General features: G+C 36.7%; 2 protein-coding genes across 2 annotated transcripts; both read left to right on the forward strand.

Moving 5' to 3' along the window:
- Positions 1-3,685: 3,685 nt before the first annotated feature.
- LOC148588205 (uncharacterized) lies at positions 3,686-9,303 on the forward strand. The gene is made up of 2 exons (XM_088514745.1): positions 3,686-4,162; positions 8,956-9,303. Exons 1-2 carry the CDS (start codon positions 3,686-3,688, stop codon positions 9,301-9,303), a joined length of 825 nt encoding a protein of 274 aa, XP_088370871.1.
- Positions 9,304-11,333: 2,030 nt separating this feature from the next.
- Positions 11,334-18,433, forward strand: LOC132171318 (NAD(P)-binding Rossmann-fold superfamily protein). Its single transcript, XM_059582604.2, has 6 exons — positions 11,334-11,652; positions 14,159-14,311; positions 14,670-14,763; positions 14,935-15,017; positions 15,670-15,823; positions 17,973-18,433. The coding sequence occupies exons 1-6, from the start codon at positions 11,461-11,463 to the stop codon at positions 18,206-18,208; spliced, it is 912 nt and encodes a 303-aa protein (XP_059438587.2). The 5' UTR covers positions 11,334-11,460; the 3' UTR covers positions 18,209-18,433.
- The last annotated feature ends 2,210 nt before the right edge of the window (positions 18,434-20,643 follow it).

The raw sequence follows: 20,643 nt of genomic DNA on the forward strand, positions 1-20,643 counted from the left end.
TTTTCAACCATAATGCAAATGTTGTCATTACACCCCTTCAAGTAGGCTCTCATACGGACCTTCCAATGAGCATAACCATTCCCATTAAAAATGGGATGGGCATTTGAGAATAAAGTATTTGGCTCCATAACAAAGAGGTCAACAAACACACTCAAGACGTTAGTCAAAAATTGAGCGAACCCCCTCTGATATCAATTGACAGTTTATATAGATCAAACTCTACCTCTTGCAACCAAAAAAAAAAAAAAAAAAACATTGAAGTAAGCAACTAAGCCATTTCATCAAACACAAAACATACACAGCGGAATAAGTAAACAAAACAACCACAACACAGAGTTTGTTTATGAAGTGGAAAACCCTTGAGCACCTCAAGGTAAAAGCCACTTTAGGGTAGCCAAACCCAGGAAATCACTAAAAGAAGACTTATAGTTACAGGATAGATGATACCCACACCTTTGAGTAGCTTTAAGCTCAGTAAGAACGATAAGCCTCCCAGCTTGTCTCCATCATGACCATCTTCAATAAACGACTTCCTTTGCGGACCATTCGGTAGACTTTCTTTAACAATCACCCATCAAAGATACCAGCTTTATCATCATCAAGCGAATAAGGCAACACGCCAAACAAGAGAAAGGACAGCTTCAATCTATATCACATCCCCTCTTGAAAATAAATAGCACTAGGACCTAGTGTTGGTGGAGAAAATGAGACTTCAGAGAAGAGAGAGCTCTCAAAATAAAATCCCAAAGTCTGAAGAATGAATAGTGACTGAAATCCTTTTATACTGAAAACATTTCCTTCTTCACGTCTTGACAGAATACTTTCTTGTTAGGACAGGAAGAGCAGATTTTTCAAATCCTAGATTTCCACATCCTGACGAGCCGGCAGTCCGGTTCTGACGTGAAGGCAAAATGTCATGTCCCGTTCTGACGGGGTTCCTGACAAGAAAACAAAAACTTCAACTTTGCTCCCATTACATCCTCGTCTTGACGCAACTCCTGATGAGAAAACAGTAACTCCTAGTTACATGTCTCGTCCTAACGGGAAATGGTCTCTTCACTTGTCCCGTTCTGACGAGCTTCTTGACGAGAAATGCTCTCGTCACTTGTCCTGTTCTGACGCGACTTATGATGGGGAAACATAAACTTCCCGTTACATGTCTGATAAGTGCTAAAATATGTATATTTTAGCCCCTTAATTTACATAAATATGTTAATCTTTTAGTTTTGTTATTTTGTGCCATTTTACTTCATTTTTGTATTTGCTGTCTTTTTATACGAAAAGGAAGCATTTCTGGAAAAGCTACAAGCTAAAGGGCAATTTCGGGAAAAGCTGAGCATGAGATCGATCGCAACTCCACTGCGCTCGAGCTCATCATTGACAGGATCAAGCGCAGCCTTGTGCTCGAGCGCCCCAAACAAAGCATCGATCGCACAACTCTGGGATCAAGCGCACTCAAGCGCACTCAAGCGCCCAGCTACGGCCAGCACTCCTTTTCCACATTAGTTTAGGTTTTCAAAGTCCTAGTTGTATTAGGACTTAAACCTCCGACTTTACTATGTTTTCTAGGGTTTCTAGGGTTCTCCCAAGCCTATAAATAGACTCCTAAACCTTTAGAAAAATACACAATTCTAGAGAGGAGAATTTGGAGGCTACTTCCAGGAGTCGTTTTCGGTTCTTTCTTTTCCTTTTTATTTTAATTATGTGTAACTAACTCTTTAGTTATGGGCTAGATTAAAGCCCTAATCATGTATTTTTAGGATTTCAATATTGGCGCCTTTGTTACATTCATATTTTGGTATATTTAAATTGCTTATTTTTTGGTTAATTGAATTCCTCATGTGAATGTGCCTCATCACAGGTTCTTGGGATAATCAACATGGAAAACCGGAAGTAGATACCAAGCCCTAGGCTTCATGTGTTTGTCGATTTATATAGATTTATGCTTCCCTAAAGAACAACTTAGTAGATACCATGCTAAATCATTTAGGGAAGAAATGAATTAGAGTAGATACTATGCCTAATTCATTGCTTAGGGAGATCAATAGCTTAAGGAGTAGATATCATGCTCTTAGGTTGACAAGCATTAAATATACCGCTATAATTGTGACATTGGCATATTGTTATCTTACTTAGTCTTATTAGTGGTGGATATCAAAACCCTAACCTTATTATTATCTTTATATCTTTCAACATATCAATTTCGTGACAATTCTGATATTTTAATTTGGAAAATTAAATCTAAGCAAAAATCAACAATCCTCGTGGGAATGATCTCGTACTTGTACCCTATACTATCGTTTTGATCTCGTGCACTTGCGAGTAAAACGTACCAAGTATTTACCTATTAATTTAGGTGAGTATTTGGCACAACAATGTCTCGTCCTAACAGGATTTTGAAGAGAAACCAGTAGCTCTTCAATCATTCCTGTTACGAGCCTCGTTCTAATGGCACTTCTGACGGAAAAACAGGGAACACTTCAAGAGGCCCTAAAAGCAACATAGACTACCCCTCAAACAACCCTTAAGGTTTTACACACAAACACTCAAAGTTTTAAACACATAAATATTACATGAATGGTCATTGAATTAGGCCAATCTAAAACGTAATAGAAACTATCTCAAATCGTGAGAAAAACATGATTGAACTCATATCCAAGAATCATCTCACTAATTGAATTGAAGTAGAACAATTGAAACTTCAAAACTCATAAATTCGTAAAATATCAACTTATGTGAAAATATGGTTGCTATTCATTGGTGAGGCTTCATCCTCAACCTTAGTTGTGGAATTAGTTACACATGACTATGAAAATAAAGCCTAAAAACTAAACTAAAGAGAATTTTGGTGTGCCCACTATCTCCAGCCTCCAGCCTCCCTTATTCCTCTAATGTCTTTTCTTTTTATAGGCTTTTTCTAGGGTTTTCCTAGGGTTTTGACCTAAAAAATGGTGCCACGTCTGCTAAGTGGTCCATTCAAATGGGAATTTTCACTATTCGAACGGGTACTTCACCCGTGTGCGCTCGATTGCACACTAGGTGTGCTCGAGCGCACATCCGTCTAGATGGGACTTTCCACTGTCCTGACGGGTGCTTTCACCATGTGCTCTCTAACCCCCTAAATGTGTTGAGCTCAATCCAACTTTGTTGCCAATGCTCCCCAAAGTGTCTTAAGCCCCAGAATTAATGGAATTAGTTGCATTTTTCCTTTGGAACCTAAAAACACTAAAACAAAACAATGTCAAACAAATAACATTGCTAAGGAATTAACATATGAAAATTAAAGGGCTCAAATATGCAACATTTGGCACTCATCAGACAGTTCAAGGAGCATTGACAGCACAGTTAGATCGAGCTCAACACATCCAAGGGGTTCGAGCACACATGGTGAAATCACCCGTCCGAACTGTGGAAAGTCCCGTTCGGACAAACATGCGCTTGAGCCCACCATCCAGGGGCTCGAGCGCACTAGTCTAGCAGGCTGGCCTAGCGCCGCTTTTAGGGTAAAAAAACCCTTAGAAACCCCTATAGAAAGCCCTAAAATGAAATTTTCACACCAGCACTACCTTTTTGCTTAGTTTTTCCTTTATGTTTAGGATTTATTTTTCATAGCTATGTGTAGCTTTAGGAGTTCACTTTTTCCTTACGGCACCAATTAAGAAGCTTGAATCGAGTTGTTGATGCTATGAGTAGGCGGGTTGCACTTCTTATTACTATACATATCAAAGTTGTGGGTTTTGACATTTTTCAAGAGTTGTATATGGAAGATCCTTCATTCAGGAAGATATTTGCTAAGCTGTCTGTAGGTAAGCACATTGATTATGTTATTCTTAATGGTTATCTATTTCAGAGTTTACAGCTATGTGTTTCAAATAGTTCGTTGAGGCAGAAAATAATACGAGAGTTGCATGAAGAAGGTCACTTTGGGCGAGACAAAACTTTGGCCTTGGTCTCATCGGACTATCATTGGCCCAAGCTAACTAGTGATGTGGCACATTATGTGGAACAAAGTTTTATTTGCCAAAGGTCTACGAAACCCCTCACAAATGCTGGTCTATACACCTCATTACCAGTGCCTAATGGCCTATGGCTCGATGTCAGCATGGATTTTGGTTTGGGATTACCTCGCACTCAAAGGAGCATTGATTCTATTTTTGTGCTGGTTGATCGATTTTTCAAGATGGCCCATTTTGTAGCTTGCTGAAAGACAATGGATGCCACTTGTATTTTCAAGAGATTGTTCACATGCATGGTGTTCCAAGATCTATTACATCGAATCGAGATACAAAATTCATGAGCCATTTTTGGAAGAATCTGTTGGGAATATGTATGCAATCAAAATTTGCGCAGCGGAAAGAATTATATTCCCATGCCCAAGAAAACTTTATGAAGAATATATGAAGAACAATTGCTATTTCAACAAATAGCAAGAACAAATATTACTGTCTTGAAGATCTACAGCCACGCCTTGGCTATAAGCAAAAACTTTTTGCTTCTTCTTCTTCTCCAAGAACATAGTTGATCTCCAGAATATTTAGACCTCTAGATCTTCTCACCAATGATTGATTATAAACAAGAGAGTGTGAGCTCTTACTTGGCTCTTCAAATATAAACTTTTGTTCTTTGTAAGTTAACACAAGAACTAATAATTTTCAAAGTGTTTCTGAAAACTAAGTATTAAGAAAACTAGATGGGATGACTTGAGAGCACAGGTTCTTCTTTATTTATAGGCTTAGCAGGGAAGCAGAGTTTCAAATTTTAGTAATGTGGGACAAAGAGCAAAAGAGAAGTCCTAGTCATACTAGGACTAGGCATAGAAGGCTAGGGCAAAACCCTAGTCTCCATGCCATTGCCGCATGGTCCAGGGAGAGACTCTCCCAAGTCCATGTAATTCCCTTGCCTAGGGAACTGGGCCTGGGATTTAAATCACAAGCCCCTTCTCTTATGTCCAATGCATAGAGCATTTTCCCTGGCCTTATGCGTTCCTTTTGCCTATTAGGCCTGTGGGTTTTATCCCTAGTCTAATTACATATATACTCTCTAGCCCATGTTTTTAAATAAATAAAATATATAGTCCAATAAATAATAATGCCTTATGATGGTTAAATTACATTAGCTTCTTGAGGGACCTAAGGAAAAAATAATTATTGACTTAAATATTCCCATAATCATGTCTCCTTGACATTCATTACGCGACAATATTTTAACCACCATTAATTCCACTAAATAATTGTGACTGCACTCCAATAAATATTTTTGATTAAACAATTAATCACTTTGACTTACTTAATGTTGACTTATGATTTTTCCATGAAATATTTTGTAGCAGAATTAAGGTTAAGGACACTGTCACTTAATTCTCTACATCTTTATCCTTTAGTCACTGCTTTATGTTATTCTCATAATGTAAAAATCAAATGTATATATTTTGGTATGCTAACCAAAATGCTCTAACCAGAGTCTTGAGAATAATATACATGAAATCTATCTCAATGAGAAATTTCTTATCTCTTTGCCTACTGACAAAGGATTTGGATTTCCTATTGGAAAAAGCTTTTCCACTATGTTTCATGTGATCACCCAATGTATTGAGGTTATTTCAACCGATGATAGGTCTTGCTTTTGATACATCTAAGCAACCTACATAAAACATCTGAGTCCGCAATTACTTCAAAATTTAGAATCAAAGTCTAAATCAGTCTTTTAAGGAATTATTCTCTTTTCCTAATAGATAGTATCTTTATGAAAAGACAACACCTTGGTCCATTCAGTGCCTTAGGGTCTCAGCACCTACACATTAATCCGAAAACACCGCTTCGACTGATCAAGGTAGATCACCAATATTCGATGTGTACCATATTAATTAACTGGTAATTAACTTCACGGTTCGTCTCCCACCCTTATTCCGTGAGGAACAAGACTCAGGGATCTCTACTCCTCAAAAAGGGAGGATACTAAACAGCAAAAACATTAAGATTCTATAAACATTAATCATTATAACCAAAGCATCTACCAAGGGTCATCAAAGTAGCTGAAATCACACTATACATATCATCTTTACAAGAGATCCATGATATACCTTAATATGCAAGCATGCATCAAGACTTTTAAGTCTACAGCATAACCCAAAAGTACTAGTTACCATGAGCACTCGCCTAAGCACACAATAAGTCCTCAAGCATCTCCCAGATTGAATCCTCCACGATAATTGGATGTTTCGCAGTATCCATCTTCTGCTAAACTATCTATAACAGCATATATGTACATATGGAGAAAAAGGGGAAAGAATATAAGGGTAAGTCCGACGACTTAGTGAGTATAAATGCACATAGTGTACACATCATTAAATGATGAACTCAATTGTTTATAAAGCACATGCAGCATTATGAGGTGATAGTTTATCATGGATGCAATATAGATATAATATATACTGTGATATGAAAACCAATGATAGTTCAACTGTATGGTCTACCCGAGATATTACTCATTCCCAACAGGTTGGCTTTGTCCCGAGTGACTTGTAATACAATACTGGTGCCCTAGATATTGTACGCTACCATCCATCACTAGCAGCCTGACCAAGTCTGACCTTGGGTGGCACACGCTACTAATGATGTCCGTCCTGTAGTGATCAACCAATCAAACATGGCTGCACCGATCACGAATAACCATCGGATCCAAGGCCCATATAAAAACATACATTTGACCATAGAGTTAACCTGTATAGTAAGCCCATGGCCATTATCCCACACATACTAGTGTACCATATCATACGATGCAATTAATCTTATCCGTCTTTTACATGCATGCTTTTACAAGTCTCATCATTTGATTATCTTGTTAATCAACATACGTTTTCACAAAAGATAGTTCACAGTAGTCCAAAATGCATTTAATGAAAGTTATAAATATGTATGTTTGATATATCTAAAATAGTCGTGCAATGTGGGAAAAGTAACAATAAGTATCCATGTGAGTTTGTACTCACTCGGGTTGTAAGGCTCCTCCATAAAATCCCCTTGAGGCTCCATAACATCGATACTGAGAAAAGACCTATCATTAGTTCTAAACCCGAGCTAAAATGAGTCCTAACCCTAAAAATGTCCAATCTGAGTTTCTGCTTGAACGTTTTATCAACCTAGCGAACGTTTGACCAGAAAGTGCAAACATTCTCCCAGAAACCCATTTCAAACCAAATAGCCTTCTAATCACACCTAAGCAAGTTCTAAGGCTACAATAAAGTTCCTAACATATTCCTAGCCCAAAATAATGTCTCCATGCATAATGTAATATGCCCAACAAGAATGAAATGCTAACCCATGCTTAAACCAAGATTAAGGCCAACAACATAACTAGAAGCTCAAAACTACCAATTAAGCTAACTATGAAAAGCACTTAAACAACATAACAACTAAGTAAGGAACAAGCTAGGCATAGAAGATTACCTCATTGAAGCAAAACCTCCAAGAAATCTCTCATTCTTCTTCAAGACCTCTCACAACTCACAAAATCACTCAAGAAGAGGTTCTAGAGGGCAACACTGGCAAAATGAGGCTTAAGGGCTGAGTGGGGAGGCGTATTTATAGGGTAGAAAAAGTTGTGGATGCTGCTATGACAGTTCTATAAAGTAGCGAACGTTCGGTACTTAGGGGCCAACGTTCGGGTACTGTGCACAGCGTTTGTCAAATGTTCGGTCCTTATCTAGCGGCACAAGAATTGGTCAGTGAACGTTCAGTAAACTTTTGGACTTACGCTTGTAAAGCATGTTTGTACCTTTCTGACACTCTGAAAAGCCTATCTGTACTTTTGGTCAGTGAACGTTCGGTCAAAACCATCGAACGTTCGGTTAGGAACAGTGAACGTTTGGCCATAACCAGAAGCGAACGTTTGGTCAACTCTTGCAAACGTTCGCATTTGACTTTTTAGCAATTGACCGATTGCGCAGTGTTTAGTAAAACAGACATAACTTTTGCAGTCTCGAAATTGCGCATGCAACCCCATTCCAAAAAGCTCTTTCCAATAGGAGTGTCATGGTATCGATTCCAATATTTTTGAGTGCCTTATTGGGATTCGAAAATATAAGATTTCCCTTTTAAGACGGTGTTTACAATGTTTTCTCGTCCTTTAGGAATTATTCCTTAACCTTCACATCGTAATTGATCACATACTCATTGGTTACCATGTAAAAGTTGATTCTTGAGTACTACAGACATCGGTACTTCTGTTGAACGTTCGGTGCAATAGTAAATTCTTAAAAATTCCAAGGTCTTACACTTTACCCAATGAGAACCAACCCTATCATCATAATTAGAGGGTACTTAACCCTAATTTATTGTTAGGGTATTACAAATAGTCTCACTCAAAATGGAATTGCCCCACTTCCATTTACCGACTGTGAACTTTCTATCTTGGATACAAGGATTTTGGACTAAGACCTTGTATGATAACCACGTTACTCACACCCATAGTCATATTCAATGTTACCTTAGGACCTCTTACATACAAGATGAACTATTGGTAATAGGCATGTAAATGACATTTTATATGTCACATGCTCAAAACATTAATTAGTAAATAAAATCATTGATATAAAATCATTGAGAATCAGGGCATAATCCCCAACAGAGTATGTGGGAAAAGATGGGGACTAAGCTTAATTTCAGTAGTGGCTACCATCCCCAAACAGATGGTCAGACTTAGGTGGTGAATCGGAGCTTGGTAAATCTTTTGAGAAGTTTAGCTGGAAATAAGCCGAAGCAATGGGACCTGGCTTTGTCACAGGTAGAGTTTGCTAACAATTGGTCCAATAATAGAATTACTTAGTTGAGCCTTTTTGAGATCTTGTATGGGCAAAACCCATCGGGAGTGCTTGACTTAGCACCCATTCCCTGTATTGGTTGATTGAGTACTAAGGCTGATGAAATGGCAGATTATCTCTGAAGGGTTCATGACCAGGTCAAGAAAGCGATAGAAGATAGCAATGTCATGTACAATGTACTATCTGACTGCCACAAGCGCAAGGTAACTTTTAAGGTTGGTGATTTGGTTTCGGTGGTACTTACAAGTGATCATTTTTTTGTCAGTGAGTATAACAAGCTACGAGAGAGGAAGATCGGGCCTTATGAGATTTTGCAGAAGATAAATGAGAATGCATACCGACTACGTCTTCCAAGCCATTTAAAGACCTCTGATGTGTTCAACATGAAGCATTTAACTCCATGTTTTGTTGATGTTGACAAAGACGACTTGAACTCGAGGGCGAGTTCTTTTCAACCCTGGGAGACTGACGCAGGAGCACAGTAATGATGTTTATTATTTATATATATTAGTTTTCCTTTTTCAATAAGGATTGAGCTTTTCCTTTTCCATTAGGATGATTGGTTTTCATTTTCCTTGTCAAATGAGGAGGAACCTAGCCTATATAAAGACTTCTAGTCTTTGTTATTTTTCAATTCAGTTTGAACTATCAATTAAATTTAAGTCTTTCAGATTTATTTTTCCATTTGCTTATTTTGGACAATTAGGGTATTTCTCTTCCCTATTTGTTATTTTTTCTCTTCCTAAATTTCTTTTTCAATTTTCAATTTTTAGTTTCTACTACTATCATATGCTGTCAGAAATCTTAATTCTACCCAGCGTCATATAAACAATGTGGGACAAGAGGTGTAAAAATAAAACCTAGCTAAGCTAGACAAGGTGGACGACTAGGGTTGGAAAACCCTAGCCTCCACCTCTTGCATGTTATTCCCTGGCCGCTTGCGTTCTCTCTGGTTTGGGCCCTTGGGTTTTATCCCTGCCTAAACCCCTTAAGAACCAACACATAGGGCTAGAGAATTTTCTCTAGCCTGATGCGTTGTCAGTCTCCTTGGGCTCTTGGGTTTTATCCGAAATCCTTATCTCCTATACATGCACTTCTGCACAATATCTCTCTAGCCCATGTTTTAATAAAATAAAAGTAGCCTAATAAATAAGAAAATATGTCTTTCGTTTAATTACATTAGCTTAGTGAGCAACTTAAATGAAGAAAATATTGTTAACTCCAATAGGCCTATGACCTCGTCCCACCTGACATTATCACGCGACACTATTAATCAAAATTAATTCCACTATATAATAGTGATTGCACTTTAATAAATATTTTTGATTAAAATAATAAATCCCTTTAACTTACTTAATATTGACTTTTGATTCCTTTATAAAATTTTCCTAATAGAATAAAAGCGATGCATCTACCACTTAATTTTCTACTTCTTATGTTACTCATTTATTATTATTCTCATACTAAGTTTATGTTTGTGAGATACCATGCAAGATAATGTTATTGTGATAATCTGACCTTTGACTATAAAAAGGGGTAGTCACATTTATATATGCCCCTTGTGGTAACACTGTAGTGATTTTGGATAATCATTAAAGTTTAACCTCTGTAATGATTGTATATTATGAAATAACAGCTCTTGTACTTTTATTGATGAGTTTATAGGGTCAATTGCAGGCAAAAATTTATTATTGTTTTTTCACCGTGTTGTTTTTAACAGTAATATCACATGCGAAATTAGATAATTTTACATATGTCTTGTTATTAAAAGCGGGGCGTTACAATATATACCTCCTTTGAGTTCCTCTTTGATCAAGAGTCTTGTTAGGTCAATGAAAAACTCGTCATGTCCATCCTTCTTTAGGCCCCTTCCCGTACTCTGGTTGCAACAACACTCATCTTCTTGATAAAAATTCAAAAAATTTCATCAATTTTGATGTTCGATTGGTTAGCAATTCGAATAATAAATGTGAAATTCTTTATAAAGCTTAATCAAGTAAGTTTTGACCGTCCACTCTACCCATTCAAGCATGCAGGCTCAATAAAAACTATCTCACATGCAGGCTCAATAAAGATTGACCCAATAACAATTTCAAAATAAAATTGTTGGGAATCCAAAATCCCCCTCTCCTTCTACTTTGAGCTGCTGTCACCATCGTCAGCTCCCTCCCCCTTTTCTTCGCATCACCGCCATTCTCACCTTCCTCTCTCCACTCCTCATCATTGTCACCACAACAACCACAATTATTTATCGACTTTTGTGAACCTTGTTAAAATTCTTTTGTACTTTAATATTTCTTTTTTTGGTTCAAAGGGGAGTTTGGAATTGGACATCTACTTGTCTTGAATTCAGTATATATGATAATAAAAGATAAAAAAATAAAAAATTTGTTTAATCAGATTGTCAAAAAAAAAAAAATTAAATTAAAACAAAAGAATTGAATTAATTTTTATTTGAGCAACACAAAAAAAATAAATAAATAAATAACTAGAGAAAAAATAGAGAGCTTGGATCAATGAAACATCGGTGGCGGAGTAACAGCCATACAGTTTTGCATTTGTAGCAGGGGATTCTGATTTACAAAGACAACGTTGCACACCCAAGAGCCCCTACTCTCTCTCTCTCTCAACCAAAGTGCGAAATGAAGCTTTTCCTAATGAACCAGCGTGCACTCGTAGCGATTCCGCTGAGCCTGAGATCAATAGCCAGACGGGTTTCTTCGTCTTCTTTTTCTTCTTCTTTTTCTTCTTCTTCTTCTTCTTCTTCTGCTTTGAATTGGGAAGGTGGAGTTTCCATGGTGCAGGGAGCTTCCAGAGGAATTGGCCTTGAATTTGTGAGCTCTCCTTCCTTTGTCTTTAGAATTATTATACCATCTTCCATTCCATTATGATTTCAAAAGATGGGTGTGGGTTTCATTTGTAGGCCTTACTTGGAATACTGCATTTTCGTAGCACTGTGTAAATTTCGTATTTTTCCAAAATGCAGCCTCTTCCTTGTTGTTTTGGATGATGAACCAATTGTGGGTTTTTCCGTGATCCTACATTACAGGAATAAGTGAACAAGTACCAGGTGTTTGCATGTCTTGTAATGGTGATGTCCAGAAACTACCAATAAAATGAATGGTTGAGATCTAAAGAAATGGGAATAGCAAACTATTAACAATTGGAATCAACAAATGGGGTTTCATTTTCTGACCCATCTTTTGCCAATGGATTATCAAAACCCTCTTACACAAAAACAAAAATGTGTAACTCAAACAGAAAATACAAGTTGAAAAACACCAAGCATCAGCAAGCCTTCTATTTGCATTTGTAAGAGCATTCTTAAACACTTTTATATAGTTTTAAGAATGAGTTTGTAAATAGTTTCTTCGTTTCTTAACCCAACCTTAGGCCGGCTAAAATTTCTTTCCCTCCACAAGTGGTACAAATCACCCATCCCCGCCAGCTTGACCCACAGCAACACAAACTTTTCCCTTTTAGAGTATTAGCATCTCAAGTCAATTATCCCAATCTGCTGGCTTCCTAGAGAGAAAGTGGAGTCTAAGCAATATTACCCAGATTGGAATAGAAAAACTACATTCCTAACAAAAATGGTCCCTTTACTCCATAAATAAAAAATTGACAAGGTATATCTCCCCCCCCCCCCGGTTATAGTTTCCTGTCGTGTACAACTTGTTTTGGCTAGCATGCCAGGCAATAAAGCCATGTCTAGGGTTTATCTTTAGGGAACGAAATTAATCTCCACCAATCCACTCTAGCAAGAGCACCCTTAAATAATAGCATACATAGCCAAGTTGCTGCAAACTCCACTTTGCGAGCTTCAACTTTCCTGATTTTGCTATGTTCCAAAAGACTGAATCCTCTGCATGAGGAGTGAAAAGTAGCTCAGTACACTGACTTTGAATTCAAACTAAATCTTCTGATATTAGAAGGATCCAAAACCCATTGACTTTGATTCTGGTAGTAATTTGAATCAAAGCTGGTGACTTTAGTTCTTCAACAACAAAGGCGCTGCAGGGTGCTTTTTTCTCATCGAAGATAAGTGTTTTCTCCATTTCCAATCTAGTGTTTTAAGAAATGGCCTAGCTGTATCCATAAACCCAGAACTTTGTTCTAGCTCCAAGAGCGATGCAAAGGTTGAGAGACAATCCAAAAGTTTATGCCTCTCAAAACATAGGCCTTAGCGCAAGCAATGGAGATCAGGATTGAGCAAATAACCATATATTTCGCATTATAGAGGCTTTATCTCAATCACCAGTTCTAAAACCCAAACCATCCTCTGTTTTTGGATTAGAATCAACCCTCCAACTAAGCTAGCCCAGAAGCTTTATCTATGGTACCACACACACACACACACACACACACAAATAAAATCACAAATCCTTTGGGCAATAGCCATTTTGAATTTTTGGGGAAGAATGAACTTTGTGTTATTTCCAATTTTTTTGTTAAACGTTTATGCCATGTTGTATTGATTGAAATATATCTAAAAGTAACAATTTTAAGGTGGTTTACCGTATCATCAAGTAGTGGAAGCTACCCAATTGGACCTGTCAAGACCAGGAAAAATGTGTCTCATTCACCAACTGCCTCCTTTTACTAATTTTGGTTCTTGTCTTCATTACACTGTCATAAAGCACACTTTTTTTGGATTTCTGATTTTGACAATTATTTTACTGCAAAATTGTTGGTCATAATTTGGTGCTAAGAACTTTAGGTGGTTTGGGAGGACACTATTAAGAGTGTATATGCTTAATGGTTACTAAATAATTTCTTTGTTGGATAAATAAATTTTCCATCTATGTAATTTTAATGGTCACCTCATGATTTTCTGTGGTAGTAGTTGCGAAATTTCAATTTTACTTTTATGAGTTGTTTGAGGATGCCAACATGTTACTGATTATTCTCCTCCTGGTTCTTCCATGATATGATAAAATTGCTTCTACTTTTAGCATTTCTATCGTGTTGAATCCTTGTCTGGGACTGCTCATTTGCAGTGTGCAGAGTCTTAAATTCATATGAAGTACCAAAATCGTCGTTAGAGTCACTTTTAGTTATATCTCGAGGTATTTGAGTTGCATTGTCTATACATTATCTGTAGATATTTGTGATAATCATTTCAAAGCCCGTGCTCCTGGCTAGTACTTCTATTCCTGAGTTAAGTAAATTCTTCTGGCACAATGAAGTCTCAGAATCTAGTTTTAAGGATTTGTTAACATTACATTGAGACTGAATCTAGTGGACTATTTAGAGAAAGAAAGCGAGACTAAAATCAAAGAAGCATTAGCTGAAGTAATTCTCCTAGTACAAATGTGACTTGTTTTCTACCTCATATAGGTTAAGCAGCTGCTGGAGAAGAATGAGAAAGGGCATGTTGTTGCTACTTGCCGCAATCCTGATGCAGCGACAGGGCTTCTTCATCTGAAAAATAGATTTGCTGAGCGACTTAGCATCCAACAATTGGATCTGACCCTTGAAAGCACCATAGAGGTTACATCTCTCTCTTAGTATCTATTGCTCACTCAAAAGGGAACTAGCCTTTCCATTTTGATTTTCCCAAGATGGTTTTTAGACTTTTTCAGTTTGGTACCCTTCCAGTATCTACATATACCTTAATTCAGTAGACTGATGCAATCAAGTGTTTGCCTTTTTGTATAATCATCATTAGAGCTCTGTGGTCATGGTTTTTGCACTTCTGAGATTACTTGGTCAGCTATGCAAGCAAGTGTTTTGCTTTTGTTCTTTTCACAGATATGCTGGATTAATATTTAAGATTATAGAATTCTCACTTATCAGCAACAAATTTAGTTTTGCTATTTTCTCTCTCCTTATTTATGTCTCATTTCAGGCATCTGCAAAGTCCATTAGAGAAAGATTTGGCTTTTTAAACCTTCTCATCAATGCATCTGGCATTCTTTCAATACCTGATGTGTTGCAACCAGGTACAGCTTGTGTCATTTCTTCAATCAGGACTTAGAGATTAGTAATGAATTTTCACATCTGAAATACAAGTTCTAATTGTGAACTGAAAATAAGATGTTTCGTTACATGTGTTTACTTTCTCTAATAATGCCTGGCAGTCAATCATTTGTTTTTTTCATTTTGCAGTACAGAAACAACATTGAGCAAACTAGAGAAGTCCTCTTTGCTTCTTGCATATGAGGTTAATGCCATTGGTCCTGTTCTGGTGATCAAGGTATGCACATCAAATTCATTTTATGACTTGTCTTTGACATTAAACAAGATGGTTTAGTAGAACTGACACCTGCATCCTTTTAGGCATAAGTGTTTGATGAAGTTGGAATGAAATCCCTGAAGTGCCATGCTTCTGTATGTTTGTTTGTTTGTTTGTTTTTTTTTTTTTATTCATGGGAAAATACAACTCATGAACCAATACAATTGAACTACCTCCAAGCACCATTTGGTCGAAAGACCGTTGGAAAGATGATTGCTATGAATATACCTGTACAAAATTCCAACCACTGCTTCTGTTAGTTATATTTTCTTAAACAAACTATGGAAGAAGCCTTCCTGACATTGTCAGATTGGAAAGATGTCTAGATCTAGCATGAAGATATGCACATAAATCAACTTGACTCATGTTCCTTGTCACTGGTGTTTTCCAAGAAATAATTTCTAGATGCAGAAGTTGCTTCTTAACAAAACTGTCTCCCAATAACAGTGGGATTAATTTTGCAATAAGCATGTTATTGAAATGATTCAATTTGAAGTTGTGATTGCAATAGAGCTTTCTTTAGCTTTTTTTTTTTTTTTTTTTTTGTGAGCTTTCTTGAGGCTCTATAGCTCATAATATGACTTACAATTTACTTTTTGATTTGTACAAGCAGCACATGTGGCCTCTTCTAAAGGTTGGCAGTGGCTCTGGGACTGAAAGGGATTCTGCAGTTGTGGCCAATTTGAGCGCCAGGGTGGGATCCATTGGGGACAATCGCCTTGGGGGTTGGCACTCGTACCGAGCTTCAAAGGCTGGACTTAATCAGTGTACGAATTCTTTACTTAAGTTTCTTAGCACGGATTTTCTAGTGCTAGTACAGCAATCATATACACATCATTAAGAAAAAACAAAGAGAGGGTTTGACCCTTAACCATTTCAGTTTAATGATGCACACAAATACTAGAAGATATGGTTTCTTGAACACTTCTCTGAAAACATATGATGTGGGACAAGAAGAAGTTGAGAAGAAAAGTTGAAAGGAGAGAGAAGAAGAAGGAGAAGGAGCAACGAGAGAGAGAGAGAGGAGAGAAATTAGGAAGAAGATAGAAACAGTCGATCAACTGTTTATTCATCAAAAGCTGCTAACAACTGTACAAAATTATACTTAAATAGACTTGAGAATATATCCTAAATCCAGTGACACACTCGGTCTGATAGCCCACTAAAATAACATAAAGCTCAAAAATAACATAACTCAAAATCTGAAAATTAAATAACATAACAATAAAGTGAGAATTAGTAAAATGCCAAAAACAATCCAGCTCTCAATCACCCAGACACAAAGTCATGGGTTGGGCCGTCCTCCAATGTTGGGTTACAAACTCATATGATAAATGGCATGTATTCGGTATCTGCACCAACTCTCTTGGGGTGGGAAGAACTCTAACCCGTCGAATGTAGCTCATGTTAGCTCTGGTAGTACTCCCACACATCAGGATCAAGTTGCTGCAACATGTCTTTGGTGATCCATGTGCAGTCTTAAGTTTGGTTGGCACCTCCAACAAACTAGGAAATGTTGAACTCCTCTATCTCAAGCAAAAAGAACTTGCTCATCTCAAATAGTAGCAGTACTTCTTTAATGTGCTGGTGAAAAGGATGGTTGTATGGGATCAAGTATGAGATTGGTATTGGGGACAGGGGAAGGCTTCTTGAAATGATGATCAGTGTGGCCTGTATAAGCAACTAGATTCTCCATATTAAAGGTGTATTTGGTTGGCACCTGCAACTAACTAGGAAATGTGAACTCCTCTATCCCAAGCAAAAAAAACTTGCTCATCTAAAATAGTAGCAATACTTTCTTTATTTGCTGGTGAAAAGGATGGTTGTATGGGATCAAGTATAGGATTGGTATTTGTGGGGACAGGGGAAGGCTCCTTGAAAGGATCATCTGGGATAACAGTGTGGCCTGTATAAGCAACTAAATTCTCTATATTAATTGTGGAGCTAATACCAAGGTTGGGTGGAACATCAATGACATACACATTTGATCCGACCCACTGTAACACTTTGAAAAGCCCAGCACTATGATCCAGGTGGATACCGTTTGGAACTAATCTGGACCATCACATACTCACCCATATTAAATCCAGTGAGATGCCCACATAAATTAGCTTCAATTTTATTTTGTGTATTAGTTGCTTGAATTTGTTTACTTATCTTCTCATGCAAGTCATGAAAATGTTGTGCAAATGCATCAGCTGACTCAAAAACTCTAACATGCGAGGGCATCGGGAGAAGGTCTAAAGGTCTCCTAGGATTATAACAATGCACAATTTCAAATAGACCCACGCCTGTAGACCTATTGACGGAGCTAGTGCGTGTGAATTGGGTTGTAGGGAGAGTCAAATCCCAATTCCTATTGTTGTCACCCACAGGACATCGCAGAAAATTTCCTTAAGTTTGAGTTACCATATCCGTCTGACTGTCTGTTTGGGGATGGTAGGTGGTGGAGAATTTTAGCTTCGTAGTAACCATGTTCCATAGGACTTTCCAAAATAAATAAGAATATTTAAATGGAGTAGAGAAAGATTTAGAGAGTGGAATGTAGGGTGTTTTTGAAAGTGGATAGGTAAAATAGAAAATGTGGGTTTTTTAGTTAAAATTTGGTTAAAGTTGAGAGAGTGGGATGTGAATGCTGTCACAGTCTACTGTCATCTCTCTTATCCATACATCCCCATTGTGATAAATTTTGAAATAGCAGTACAATGCAGAGAGAGATTCTTTTTATTTTTCCCTATTAAGGTCAAGCTCAAAATTGTTTTATGTTCAGATAATTGTACGAGTAGACCTATTTAAGACATCATTGGTTTATTGATATGTTCACTTACATAAATGCATGGATCCCCACATGATCAAAACAAGCAAATAGTGGTCCTCTTGTATTCTTATAATGATTTTGTCAAGTCATGCTTGCAGTGACAAAAACTGTTTCGGTGGAGTTTGCAAGAAAAAAGGATCCAATTATATGCATTTTGTTGCACCCGGGCACAGTAGACACTGATCTCTCTAGGCCATTTCAGAGAAATGTTGCAGAAGGCAAGCTATTCACCAAAGAGTTCTCAGTGCAGAAGCTCTTAGGCATCATCAACAATGCAAAGATCCATGACAATGGCAAGTTTTTTGCCTGGGATGGTCAGGAAATTCCTTGGTGATCTCTCAGATTCATCATGAATGGATTGGACAGCATTGAATAATTATATTTGTCTTTTGAGTAAATTGTCTATTTTCTTTATATATATATATATATATATATATATATATATATATATATATATATTAATTAATGAAAGCCAATAGTTGACTTTTCAATTTCTCCTTTGTTAACTTCATTAGTTTTCTGAAGATTGTTTCCTATTTCTGATGTAATTGCTGACAGAATAAATGGCAAGACATATCTGTTCCAAATGAATTGAACCTGTCAACCTTTAGTCATAGTCATTGGCATGACATTTCTGTTCCAAATACGTTTGACAACTTGTCTGTAGAAAGTTGTACTCATCGAAGAAGACGCTACATGCACTCTTACTTTTTTACAGCCATTTTTTACTCTTTTAGTTAGTTTTAAAAAATTACCGTTAGATTTGGGACGGATTTTTATTAGATTTTAATCTAATGATAGTTTTAAATGCTACATGAGAAAGTGGAAATGGATGTGAATAAGTGGGATGTGTAGCATTACTCGTCCACCAACTCAAAATCCATTTTGTGGGAAAACTTTCCATTAGAGGATTCTCTAGAAGAAAATCCTCTGCTAAAGGTGATAATTTTTTTATACAATCCGCAAATATAACATGAACTTAACATAAAATTAATAGGTTAGGGTTTAATAAAATAGAATTCAGATTAAAACAGATTGACCCAATTATACACGGATCAATTTCTCCATTGTTAACTTCATTGGTTTTCTGAAGACATGGATGTTTCCTATTTCTGATGTAATTGCTGTCACAAAATAAATGGCATGACATTTTTGTTCGAAATGCATTGAACATGTCACCCTTGAAGCTATCATCTCTTAGTCATTGTCATTAGGTTTCTGGCACAAATGAATCATCTTATAGGCTGGCGACTGAATTGAGGATCATGCTTTACTTGAAACTTTTACGTAATTGGATTCTATCAATGATTTAAAATCTGATTTCACTCGTACATTTGACAACTTTGTCCGAAGAAAGTTTTAGTGAAATCTTGTCACAAAGTTGCAACTGGAATACCCGTTATGGAAGAAAGCCGTTGTACTCATAAAAGGAAACAGTCAGTCTCCCATGAGTAATGATACACTTTCATTTTCTCTCGTCCATTTTTTCACTTCTTTACTTGGTTTTTAAAATCACTGTTGGATTTTGAAATAGATCTTTATTAGATTTTAATCCAACAATGATTTTAAAAACCATATCAGGAAGTGTGTAGCATTACTCGTCTCCCCGATATCTTAACAACTTAGAATCCGCTTTGTTGGGAAACTTGCCACTAGAGAATTCTCTAAAAGGAAAGCTCTCTGCTAAAGCTAGCAATTTTTTTATATGACCCACAAATATAACATAAAATTAGGGAGTTAGGATTTAATAAGATAGAATTCGGATTAAACCGGATCAACCCAATTAGACACAATTAATAGACGAGTCAATTTTGGGCAAACTCGCTTAACCCACATGCATAACCTGTACAAATTAAAACATTTTAAAAAAACTTTTACCATTGAAAAAATTCAAACCCTAAGTCAAGACAATAAATAAATAAATAAATAAAATATAACTCTCAGTCTCATCCCTAGCTTTCCATAATTAGGAATTATTATACAAATATCTTTGTATAAAATGACATTTTCATGCTCAATAATTGAAAATCTTGTTAATTAAAATGTTTATTCGAGTCAAGTCATGTTAGGGTTAAGGGGACTAACTCATTTAATTAAATAGGTCGGGTTGACTCATATAGTCCCCATATCTCAACACGAATTGCCACCCTACCCTTTACTAGAGATCTTAGGGTTACTTATCTCCTCATATTTACTTCCCCCCATTAATTTCTTACCTTAGGTAAACAGCAAGTTAATGCTACCAAGGGTGATTTTCAAGAAGACACCTGAGGTAAGAGAGAGAGGGAACAGGATCCTCTCCAGTTCATTATGGTCGGAGGGTATCTAGTTCATGGCTATGATTTCTTTAAAGAAATCCTAGCATCACAAATATGCCACGTGTCTTCTTAATAAAAAATGGGGTGGCTCGCCACCATTTTTTTTTTTATTATTTTAGTTTTTATTTATTTTTTAAGTTTTAATTAATATTTTTTTTATTGAAATGCCACGTGGCATATTTGTAGCGCTAAGATTTTTTTAAAGAAATTTTAGCCATGAACTGGATACCCTCCAGTCCATTATGGACCGGAGAGGATCCGGATCCAAGAGAGAGGCCCAAAAAAGAATTGAGCATTCATAATATTCAATGTTATTAATGTTCAGGCTATGGGCACATCAAGACAGAGTGTCCTAATTTTCTAAACACTAAAATGCATACAATAAATTGTTTAAAATCAGTAGTAATAAAAAGTAACAATTTTATAATTGGAGTTTCAAGCAAATTAAGTA

This window comes from Corylus avellana, chromosome 1 (genome assembly GCF_965113065.1).
Source record: "Corylus avellana chromosome 1, dhCorAvel1.hap1.2, whole genome shotgun sequence".
NCBI classification, from domain to species: Eukaryota; Viridiplantae; Streptophyta; class Magnoliopsida; order Fagales; family Betulaceae; genus Corylus; species Corylus avellana.